General features: G+C 44.6%; 1 protein-coding gene across 4 annotated transcripts in view; it reads right to left on the bottom strand.

Annotated features, from left to right (window-relative positions):
* CELF2 (CUGBP Elav-like family member 2) overlaps positions 1–12,276 on the bottom strand; it is a 634,914-nt gene that overhangs the window by 518,962 nt on the left and 103,676 nt on the right. For all 4 annotated transcript variants that reach the window (XM_081330781.1, XM_081330780.1, XM_081330779.1 and 1 more), the window contains exon 2: positions 8,698–8,733. In XM_081330781.1, the coding sequence (XP_081186907.1) occupies positions 8,698–8,733 (36 nt within the window). The remainder of the gene's footprint in view (positions 1–8,697; positions 8,734–12,276) is intronic.

Here is a 12,276-nt window from a genome sequence, read left to right on the forward strand (position 1 = left end):
TTGAAGACAGCGGTTACCAAATGAGGGTGATAGAATGAAAGAAACTGCTGCACACATATTATACATGTCAGAAAAGATTTAATGAAGTTTGAATAGAACAGAGCTGGAAGGGACCTTGGAGGTCTTCTAGTCCAACCCCCTGCTCAAACAGGAGAACCTATACCATTTCAGACAGGTGAATGTCCAGTCTCTTCTTAAAAATCTCCAGTGATGGAGCGCCCACGATTTCTGGGGATAAGCTGTTCCACTGGTTGATTGTCCTCACTGTCAGGAAGTTTCTCCTTAATTCCAGGTTGCTTCTCTCTTTGATCAGTTTCCAACCATTGTTTCTCATCCTTCCCTCTGGTGCTTTGGTGAATAATTTGACTCCCTCTTCTTTGTGGCAGCCCCTCAAATACTGGACTATTGTTATCATGTCACCCCTGTTTCTTCTTTTCTTTAGACTAACCAAACCCAGGTCCTGCAGCCATTCTTTGTATATTTTAGTCTCCAGGCCTTTGATCATCTTAGTTGCTCTTCTCTCAATTTTTTCCAAACTCTCAACATCTTTTTTGTGATATGGCGACCAAAATTGGCTGCAATATTCCAGGTGTGGCCTTACTAGGGTTTTATAAAGCGGTACTAATACTTCGCGTGATCTTGATTCTATGCCTCTGTTTATGCAATCCAGCATTGCATTAGCTTTTTTGGTTGCTGCTGCACGTGGCTGGCTCATAGTCAAGTGATCATCCACTTAGGACCCCAAGGTTCCCCTCACAGTTATTTTTTTTAAGCCAGGTCTCGCCTGGCTTAAAAGTTACAACAGCGCTGAAAAAAGTGACGTACAACTGTTTTTCACTCTTACGACCGTTGTAGCATCCCCATAGTCACGTAACCAAAAATTCAGATTCTTGGCCCCTGACTCACATTTATGACAGTTAAAGTATCCTGGGGTCATGTGATCAGCTTCTGCGACTTTCTGATAAGCAAAGTCATTAACACAGTCATTAACAACTGTGTTAACTAATCACTGCAGTGATTCGCTTAACAACTGTGGCAAGAAAGGTTGTAAAGTGGGGCAAAACTCACTTAACGAATATCTCACATAACAACAAAATGTTTGGGCTCAGTTGGAGTTGTAAGGCAAGCTCTACCTGTAAAGCTGACCTTGCTTTTACTATAAACCAGGGGTCTTCAAACTTGGTCCTTTTATGACTTGTGGACTTCAACTCCCAGAATTCCTCAGCCAGTGTGCCTGACTGAGGAATTCTGGGAGTTGAAGTCCACAAGTCATAAAAGGACCAAGTTTGAAGACCCCTGCTATAAACTTTTGAAAATTATTTCCACGGTGTTGTGTTGGCTCCTCCATCCAGATGGCTTTTCCATCCAGAATGCTCTTTTTAAACTCCCAAGTTTCTCGACCCTTTAATTATTTTGGGATGGAAGCAATCCAGGAGTAATGAGCTTTTTAATAAATTAGGAAGTCACTACTAAATCTTTTTAAACGTAAAAGTAAAGTTAATGATCAGTCAGTCAGGGGGGAAAAAAGCTAACACACCAGAGATCATGCTTCTCTTTAATCAGTGAAGTGACAAGCCTTGTCAAAATGGTATCTTAAGACTCACTGGAAAAAAATATCTGCTCCTCTCAGATGTTTATTACTTCTCGTTTCACCACTTGTATAAATCTGTGTTTTTTCCCCTCTAGGGTTGTTGAACTAGATCTTAATTTTAAATAGCGATTATTAGCAGGAAGGAGAATAGATTGGGGTAATGATTGAAGATATCTTGTTTTTTAAAAAAACAAAACAAAAAAACAACAACAACAAAAACAGAGCTTTACAATTGCAGCCCTAATTGATTTCTGGAACAAACAGGACTATTTATTTTTAACATATCCGTTGCCGGCTAATAGTCATCCCAAATTAGATTAACAATAGCCAGTGTAATTAAGAAGAATCATCTAAAACCTCAAACTTGCTTCTCCCCAGTGGAGTGGCTTAACCAATATGCCCCTAAATACTGATGAAACCACACTGGAGAAATATAGCAGCTTTTCTGCCAAAACACAAAAACTGTTTTTGAATAGAAGCCTATCTTTGCAATGTGAACAAATAAAAAAAAACCTGATCCCCAAAAGCGTCATGCTCCAGAGATGATTCACTGGCAAATAAACACAATAACATCAGATGTTCCTTGTTGGGAGCAGTAATAATTCCTTTTATTAGTTTTCTCATTTCGCTGCCCCTGCTAAGCCTCCTTTTCTGGTTTAGAAATTCTTTCTCAACTTTGGCAACTTTAAGATGTGCAGACTTCAACTCCCAGGATTCTCCAGCCAGCGTGGGGGATTCTGGGAGTTGAAGTCCACACATCCAATTGCTGAGGTTGAGAAACACTGCTCTGAGGGAACATCTATGGATGGGAAATGGGCTGACACAGACTGGCAGAAACCCTTGCTTCAGATAGAAATAAAGGAACAATTTCACTTATTCAATAACATAAACACAGGTCTTAACAACTTTGCTTCTTTGTATAGATGTGTCTGTCATCTTCTGTCAATACTGGCCTGTCTGGCGCTAAAAAATATATTCGTTCGTGCTGTCTTCTGGACAGGAGTCTTGGAAAATTATATTTGATTTCCCACTTAGTTTGCACCCAGTTCATTCCCACTCAGCCCCTCAGTTCAGATCAGAACAAGCACATCTATTGCACAATTCAGCAGCATAAATATAGCTTAGTTTATTTATTAAACAAACATCAAAGCATTTAACTGTCAAATTGGGCCTAAAACCAAGGAGGCAAGAATCAGGAGAGAAAGAAAGAGACAGGGAGGGAGAGAGAGAGAGGGAGAGAGAAAGAGGAGAGAGAGGAAGAGAGCAGAGAGGGAGAGTCCATGAATGCTGACAGGGGAATTATGGGAGCTGAAGTCCATAAATGCTGACAGGGGAATTATGGGAACTGAAGTCCATAAAGGCTGGCTGGAGAATTTTGGGTGTTGAAGCCCACGAACGCTGGCTGAAGAATTATGGGAGTTGAAATCTACAAATGCTACTGGGGAATGCTGGGAGCCGAAATACACGAAAGCTGCCTGGAGAATTCTGGGAGTTGAAGGCCACAGGTCTTAAAATCACCAAGGCTGAGAAACATTGAACTAGATCAGGGGTAGGCACTTTTATGATTCATGGACTTCAACTCCCAGAATTCCTGAGCCAGCCATGCTGAGGGGAATGGGAGAGGTTTCCATGTTGAGCCATGCCAGCTCAGGAATTCTGGAAGTTGAAGTCCACGAGTCATGAGGGGGCCATAGTTCCCCCATGCTGGCTCAGGAATTCTGGGAGCTGAAGTCCACGAGTCATGAGGGGGCCATAGTTGCCCCATGCTGGCTCAGGAATTCTGGGAGCTGAAGTCCACGAGTCATGAGGGGGCCATAGTTGCCCCATGCTGGCTCAGGAATTCTGGGAGTTGAAGTCCATGAGTCATAAAAGAGCCGAGGTTGCCTACCCTTGAACTAGATGATAATTGCAACAGGGCTGCCACTGTGAGGTTGTTATTGTTGCCTACTACCTGTTGCCATTTTGAACCAATATCAGCTTGGTGTGCCATATCCAACAAAGCTCCTTTACTTCTCTACCTCTGCCGCATGCCAGGCTTAAGGAGCTCATCGTGTGAAAATAAATAAAAACAGCCAAAAAGCAAATAGCCAGGCTGACAGAATAATCAAGATGAGATTGCAGTGCCTCGGGGAAAGCTACAGAATCTTCTACCCAGCCGGCTTCTGCTTGTCAGCTCTTTTGCCAATATATCATTCACTGATGTATCTGTATTAAATTGCCAGCCTAAAGGTCAGCGGATCGGGCACATGTTGTGCAGGGTGATATGTCTTCTGCATTTAGTACAGTGAGTTTACCCCCCAAAATGGCAGGAACGGGGTTTTGAACTCTATAGATACTGCCAAGCTTAATTAGCTGCTTGTCAACAACAACAACAACAAGTATTGCTTATGAGCTGAGTTCAGGAAGTTGGTTGCATTTTCTTGGCCAGAAAAAGGATTGGCAGCTGTGTAGCCATAGGGACCCAGGCACACATGGAAATGGTTGGAGTTATTTGGATATATCTAATCTAGGGAAAAGCAGTGTTGCAATATTTAACAGAATAACCGTTGGAAGGGACCTTGGAGATCTTCTAGTCCAACCCTCTGCTCAGCTAGGAGATCCTATACTATTTCAGACAAATAGTGGTCCAATCTCTTCTTAAAAACCTCCAGTGTTGGAGCACCCACAACTCCTGGAGGCAAGTCGGTCCGCTGATTTATTGTTCCAATGATCGGGATTAGTTTCCATCCATTGCTTCTTGTTCTGACTTCAGATGCTTTAGAGATTTGGTTGCCCCTCCCCTCTTGTTTGTGGCAGCCCCTTAGATATTGGACTACTGCTATCATGTCACCCCTAGTCCTTCTTTTCATTAAACCAGACATACCCAATTCCTGCATTTGAGGGGCTAACACAAAGAGGAGGAGGTCAACCTATTCTCCAAAGCACCTGAAGGAAGGACCAGAAGCAACGGATGGAAACTAACCAAAGAGAGAAGCAACCTGGAACTAAGGAGAAATTTCCTGACAGTTAGAACAATTAACCAGAAGAACAGCTTGCCTCCAGAAGTTATGGGTGCTCCATCACTGGTGGATTTAACTGGTGGACCCGGCCTCGTTAAATAACTATTGTCCTGTCTCCAACCTTCGCTTTGTAGCGAAGGTTGTTGAGAGTGTTGTGGTGCGTCAGCTCCCGCAATTCCTGGATGAAGCAGACTATCTGGACCTGTACCAGTCCGGTTTCAGACCCGGTTACAGCACGGAAACGGCATTGGTCGCACGAGTAGATGATCTCTGGCGGGCCTGGGACAAGGGTTGCTCCTCTGTCCTGCTCCTACTTGACCTCTCAGCGGCTTTTGATACCATCGACCATGGTATCCTGCTGCGACGGCTCGAGGGGTTGGGAGTGGGGGGCACTGTTTTACGGTGGTTCTCCTCCTACCTCTCGGGCCGTTCGCAGTTTGTAGTGGCAGGGGGGCAGAGATCTACCCCGAGGCCCCTTTCCTGTGGGGTACCTCAGGGGTTGGTTCTCTCCACCCTCCTGTTTAACATCTATATGAAGCCGCTGGGTGAGATCATCCGTGGCTTTGGGGTGAGGTATCTCCAATATGCGGATGATACCCAGTTGTTTATCTCCACCCCGAGCCAACCTAGTGATGTCCTTGACGTGATGTCCCGGTGCCTGGAGGCGGTGCGGGTCTGGATGGGAAGAAACAGGCTCAGGCTGAACCCCTCCAACACCGAGTGGCTGTGGATACCGGCATCTCGCACTGTCCAACATGTTCCATCTCTTTTGATGGGGGGAGAGCTCTTGCCCCCCTCAGAAAGGGCCTGCAACTTGGGTGTCCTCCTGGATTCACGGCTTAACCTAGAAGACCATCTAACCGCCGTGACCAGGGGGGCCTTTGCACAGGTTCGCCTGGTGCGCCAGTTGCGCCCCTTTGGACCGAGATGCCCTATGCATGGTCACCCATGCCCTTGTCACTTCTCGCCTGGATTACTGCAACACTCTCTACATGGGGCTGCCCTTGAAGTGCACCCGGAGGCTTCAGCTGGTGCAAAATGCGGCCGTGCGGGTGCTTATGGGAGTATCTCGATACTCCCATGTTACACCTATCCTGCGTTAGCTGCATTGGCTTCCGGCTGCCCTCTGGGTGCGATTCAAGGTGCTGGTAATTACCTTTAAAGCCCTACATGGCTTAGGCCCGGGGTACTTGCGAGACCACCTGCTGCCAATGTCAACCTCCCATCGCCCAGTTCGCTCCCACAGAGTCGGCCTCCTCAGGGTTCTGTCGGCCAGGCAATGCCGGCTGGCGACCCCCAGGGGGAGAGCCTTCTCTGTGGGCACGCCGACCCTCTGGAATGAACTGCCTCTGGAGCTGCGGACGGCCCCTGACCTTCGGTCCTTCTGCCATGACCTGAAGACATGGTTGTTCCAACAAGCGAGCCTGGACTGACCATGGTTTTTAATTTGGTTTTTATTGTGTAAATTGTCCCGTATTTCTTATATTCATTGTTTAATTCTTTTTTTAATTTTTGTATTTTATGTCTCTTAATTTTTATTGTTGTGAGCCACCCTGAGTCCTTGGGGAGAAGGACGGCATATAAATTTAATAAATCAAATCAAATCAAAAGATTGGACAGCCATTTCTCTGAAATGGTATAGGGTCTCCTGCTTGAGCAGGGGGTTAGACTAGAAGACCTCCAAGGTCCCAACTCTGTTATTCTGTAAACCAGGGGTCTTCAAACCCTGCCCTTTTATGACTCATGGACTTTATGACTCAGCATGCTGTCTGAGGAATTCTGGGAGTTGAGGTCCATGAGTCATAAAAGGGCCGAGTTTGAAGACCACTGTTGTAAACAGTTCTGAAACATTTCCCCAGTGTTGTGGGGGTGAGGACAAAGAGATTTTCCTCTTTGTACTCTGCTCTCCCTACAAGGCTACCGAAAGAGTTAAGGCTAGCTAGCTGGAACCAACATTCCCAGGCTAAGGATGACTATCGCATAACTCTATTCCATTTCACTCCTTTTATTGTGCTGTTATACAGTCATCTCCGCTTCAAAGCCGAAGAGCCAGAGCTTGTCCAAGGACGTCTCCATGGTCATGTGGCCGGCATGTCTAGATGCCAAAGGCGCATGGAACGCTGTTACCTTCCCACCGTAGTGGTCCCTATTTTTCTATTTGCATTTTTACGTGCTTTTGAACTGCTAGGTTGGCAGAAGCTGGGACGAGTAACAGGCACTCACTCTGTTACGCGGCACTCGGGATTCAACCCGCCAAACTGCTGACCTTCTGATCGACAAGCTCAGTGTCGTAACCCACTGAGCCACCGCGTCCCTTACTCTACTTGCCTACAAGTCCCTAAAGCAGGGGTCTTCAAACTTGGCGCTTTTATGACTTGTGAACTACAACTCCCAGAATTCCTCAGCCAGGCACACTGGCTGAGAAATTCTGGGAGTCGAAGTCCACAAGCAGGGGTCTTCAAACTTGGCCCTTTTATGACTTGTGAACTTTGACTCCCAGAATTCCTCAGCCAGGCATGCTGGCTGAGGAATTCTGGGAGTTGATGTCCACAAGTCATAAAAGGGCCAAGTTTGAAGACCTCTGCCTTAAAGCGAACACATATTTTCAGTTCACATTATAGTTGCCTCTAGAAAAGAGATCACTTCTCTCATTTGTTAACTATCCCTGCCTGAAAACTTTTGAAAATAGTGCTTTGGTGAAAATGTGTAAACGTACACCCTGCCTTTATCTGCTCATTGAAGTTCTGGATTGTTGAGAGAGAATACCTGCCAGCTTTTCCCAAGCAAACCATTTCCCCCTTGGTGCTCAACCCTTTTACAAGAAGAATTACAAAAAGTAGATTTTGAAAATATACTGTTCCAGACTGGTTAAAGGAAGGATGAAGACAATGCTATGAGCCATCACAGACTTAACTAGTACAAACCTATAAGAGACCTCCGAAGTTCTGCCTTGCTTGGTACATAATATAAATCCAGAATAGGAAGAATGTGAAATTTGCTATAAATTATTTAGAGTCAACTTGCCCAACCTTTTGTAGGAAAATGATTGAATCGTATATTCTAGAGGGATCATGCTGGGAAAGGTTAAAATAGGCCGTAGATCATTAAATAACTAGGTTCTGCTATTGGGATTTGTTCCCATGTCTTAAATGATCAGTTTGAGTCAAAGCCCAGTTTCACCAATTATTATCTGGGGCTGCATCCATAAAATTACTAAACGGAGAAGGTTTTTTTTTTTAAAAAAAAATCTTTATGAAGGAAATGCACACCTCTTTTGCCTCCCTGTCCTCTTGGTCAAAAATATTAGGCCCGTTTTGGAAAGACAAAAGAACACGGAGCCCAGGTTTAATCAGCAGAGATAATAAGGAAACGATCTTACACGCTTAAAAGCATTGGTGCCGAATCTACCTTGCTATTTCCAAACTGCTGGGAAAGTATTTTCTGTTCTAAGAGATTCACACCCACACGAACCTTTCAGTACACTTCTGGAAAGAAAGAAAGAGAGGGGGGTGTTAGAGAGAAGGAATGGAAGGCTAAGAGAAGGGAGAGAGGAAGGAAGGAAGGGAAAGAGGGAGGGAGGGTTAAAGAGGAGGGAGAGAGGAAGGAAGGAAGGAAGGAAGGAAGGAAGGAAGGAAGGAAGGAAGGAAGGAAGGAAGGAAGCAAGCAAGCAAGCAAGCAAGCAAGCAAGCAAGCAAGCAAGCTACACTACAAGCAGAAAATCCAAAAGCAAGCTGAAGTTCCCTGTGAAGACTTCCACCCCTGAACTTGGCAGATATTCACCTTGGATGTTCCCAAAGTGACATCGTGGCAATTAAAACAAACCAATTAAAATAAAAGTACACAGATCATCTCCTGTTGAAAGAGCCCACTCTACAGATGCTTCTGTCTGACATGGCAAACCTTTCCTCTGTCTCTCAAAGGCACGGTTCTCTTAATGGCTGTTTCCTTTAGACATGGCCTCTCCCTCTTCCCTCCCTCCCACCCCCCCATCCAACACCCCCACCCCGCATTTCCAAACCTGTGACAGGCTGTCTTGGATGCATCAGTTAGAGAAGCAGTTCTTTGGCTCCCACAAACAGATCTGGGTTAGCAGAACAGCTTGCTTACCTTGGTGAGATTCCAGATAACTCTGTGGCAGCCTCACTGCAAGAAAATAGAAGGAGAGAGAGAGAAAGAGAGAGAGAAAATGTGAAAGAGAGAGAGAACGTGTGTGTGAGAGAGATAATGTGAGAAAGAAAATGTGAGAAAGAATGTGTGAGAATGTGTGTGTGAGAGAGAATTTGTGTGTGTGAGAGAATGTGAGAAAAAGAGAACAAGAGAAAGAGTGAGAGAGAACGTGTGTGTGTGTGTGTGAGAGAGAGAGAGAGAATGTGAGAGAAAGAGAGAGAAAGAGAGAATGTGAAAGAGTGGGGAAGGGAAAGATATACAAAAGGGAAACTTCATTAGTATTCAAAAGTGTTTAATCCTAATAACTAGGAAAATTCACAAGAACTTCAGATATACGTTAAAAGCATTCGGGTTTTAATTAGGAATGTTTCCACACTTCCTCTCATTCAAACGCTCCCCAGATTAAAAACCTTTTCCTTTCCTTTCCTTTCCTTTCCTTTCCTTTCCTTTCCTTTCCTTTCCTTTCCTTTCCTTCCCTTCCCTTCCCTTCCCTTCCCTTCCCTTCCCTTCCCTTCCCTTCCCTTCCCTTCCCTTCCCTTCCCTTCCTGGCAGATGGACATTGCTCTCTCTCTCTCTCTGTGTGTGTGTGTGTGATAAAACACTACAGAAAAGCAATTCTGCAAAGGGCAAGAGAAAGAATTGTTTTGTTTTTTTTCAAAACTAAAAACACCCAAACCTCCCCCCTCCCCAAAACAAACACCAAAACAATCCCTCCAAATGATTGACACTGATAAGAATGGCTAAGGGAGAGGAACATTTGCTAGGATTATATCTTAAATTATCGCAGGATTCATTTTGGAGCGTGTTTTACTTCTGTGCACGTACATAGGATGTGAATCAGGTTACAACACCTCATGGTCCTAATATGTTATGATTTCATACATGTTCAATTAAAAATAAATAAATAACAGAGATAAGTGAAGAGAAAGTAAAGAAAATGAAATTGGGCAACCAGCGCAACGCTACAGTTTTGGAATCTGTTTGAATTGTCTGGTTTGTCAGAAAGTTGAAAGCATAAATAAGAATTTAAGAATCTATCTTGTTTATTCTGGATGGCAGAAGGTGGGGATTCTTATCATCCTTTGAGTTTTTCAGCTACGAGGGGATGAGTTACGCAACAACCTGACATTAAATTAAATTAAAATGATTTTTAAATGATCTTTTTTAAAAAAATAAAATAAAATAGCTGAAATCACACAAGAGGAACAAGCCTTACAAGACATCAATCTTCTCACTGAAGAGATTATAAGATCTTATAAAAATATAGCACAGGTAGTCCTCACGTTAATGACCACAACTGAGGCCAAAGTTTCCGTGGCTAAGCAAGACAGTTGTTACGTGAATTTTGCTCCCTTTTACAAGCTTTCTTGCCACAGCGGTTCAGTCAATTGTTGCAGTTGTGAAGTTAGCAACACGGCTGTTAAGTGAATCTGGCTTCCCCCATTGACTTTGCTTGTCAGAAGGCTGCAAAAGGGGATCACATGACCCCGGGACACCGGGCAACCGTCATAAATACATGCCAGTTGCCAAGCATATGAGTTGAGTGCGGGGATGTTGCAATGGTCGTAAGTGTGAAAAACGGTCATAAGTCACTTGTAGTTGTAACTTTGAATGGTCTCTAAATAAAGTCAAAAACTTCCTGAACAAGCATTTCAAAATTCTCCAAAATTGCATTGAATCATGGAACTGAGATGGCTTACAATTTGAGAATTTTGGGAAAATTTAGGTAATTTTTTTTAAAAGCACGAACACAAGATTTAAAATAAAGTCATGACTTCAAATCCAGGGTCCCCCCCCCCCCCCCCCGCCAAAAGTGGCTTATTTCTGTACCAAAAATTCGCATCGGAACCTTCTTCATAAAAAGCACATAACACTTTTTTTTCCTCCCCCAGATTCCTTGTTTACACTGATATTCCATACCTTGTTGATCCAAAGGAAAAGGGAAAATTGATTATGAATATAATGCCTTTTTTAAAAGTTGTATTTGTGTCTCTGTGTGTGTCTTCAGGTTAATATTGACTCCTGGGCCCTAAATTATGTTCTGTAGTTTTCTTGGCAAGATTTCAGAAGTGGTTTGCCATGTCCTACTTCCTAGAGCTGAGAGAGAGGGACTGCCTAAAGCTGGATTAGAACTCACGGTCTCCTGGCGATTGGCCCAAGGTCACCCAGCTGTCTCTCACGCCTAAAGTGGAACTAGAACTCATAGTCTCCTGGCGATTGGCCCAAGGTGACCCAGCTGTCTCTCATGCCTAAAGTGGAACTAGAACTCATAGTGTCCTGGCGATTGGCCCAAGGTCACCCAGCTGTCTCTCACGCCTAAAGTGGAACTAGAACTCATAGTCTCCTGGCGATTGGCCCAAGGTGACCCAGCTGTCTCTCACGCCTAAAGTGGAACTAGAACTCATAGTCTCCTGGCGATTGGCCCAAGGTGACGCAGCTGTCTCTCACGCCTAAAGTGGAACTAGAACTCATAGTCTCCTGGTGATTGGCCCAAGGTCACCCAGCTGTCTCTCACGCCTAAAGTGGAACTAGAACTCAGTCTCCTGGCGATTGGCTTAAGGTCACCCAGCTGTCTCTCATACCTAATGTGGAACTAGAACTCATAGTCTCCTGGTGATTGGCGCAAGGTCACCCAGCTGTTTTCTCACACCTAAAGTGGAACTAGTAGTCTAGAACTGGTGATTGGCCCAAGGTCATCCAGCTGTCTTTCATGCCTAAGGCGGGACTGGAACTCCTAGTATCCTGGTGATTGGCTCAGTATCACTCAGCTTGCTTTCATGCCTAGAGATTGTGACTAGAACTCACAATCTCCCAGTTTCTAGCCTGGTGCCTTAACCACTACACTAAACTGGATGGATTAATTAGATAAAAATGAGGAGGGGAAAGAGGAGACAAATCCTAGATCTGTGGGGTGCCAGGATGCCCAACAACTTGGTTAGATCCGTCTTCAGTCTCCTTCTCATGTTCCATGTTTCCCAACACCTATTCATGTAATGCTGTAGCTTCCAAGGAACCTGTTTGAATGTTGTGACAGAAATGCCATAATAGCCTGCTAGTGTGTCAGCAGAAGAACCTAATATTAACGTGAGTCACATATTTCGAAGTAAACTATCATGGTTTAATTGAGTTTGGAGAGAGGTTTTTCCACGGACTGGAGGGTGTGTGGTTTTGTGTACTGCCTGCATCCCGCGGATAGGGCTTTGCTTGTTTGTGCAGCCTGGTTGCTGGCATGACGCGGCCCGGTACTGGCCCACAGACTGGGGGTTGGGGACCCCTGGTATAGGATTTCCTGCCTGAGCAGAGGGTTGGACTAGAAGACCTCCAAGGTCCCTTCCAACATCATCATCATCATCATCATCATCATCATCATCATCATTATCCTCACTCAAGCTGGATTCACAGGTGATGTGCATGACTGAAAAGCCTCAGCTAACATCCACAGTTAAGCCTTACCCTTCCTTTGCTTGCCATTGTTGTTAAGGGAATCGTGGCAGGTATTAAATTAGTCACACGGTCGTT

The sequence above is a fragment of the Vipera berus genome (assembly GCF_964194415.1).
Source record: "Vipera berus genome assembly, chromosome: 6".
Taxonomy (NCBI): domain Eukaryota; kingdom Metazoa; phylum Chordata; class Lepidosauria; order Squamata; family Viperidae; genus Vipera; species Vipera berus.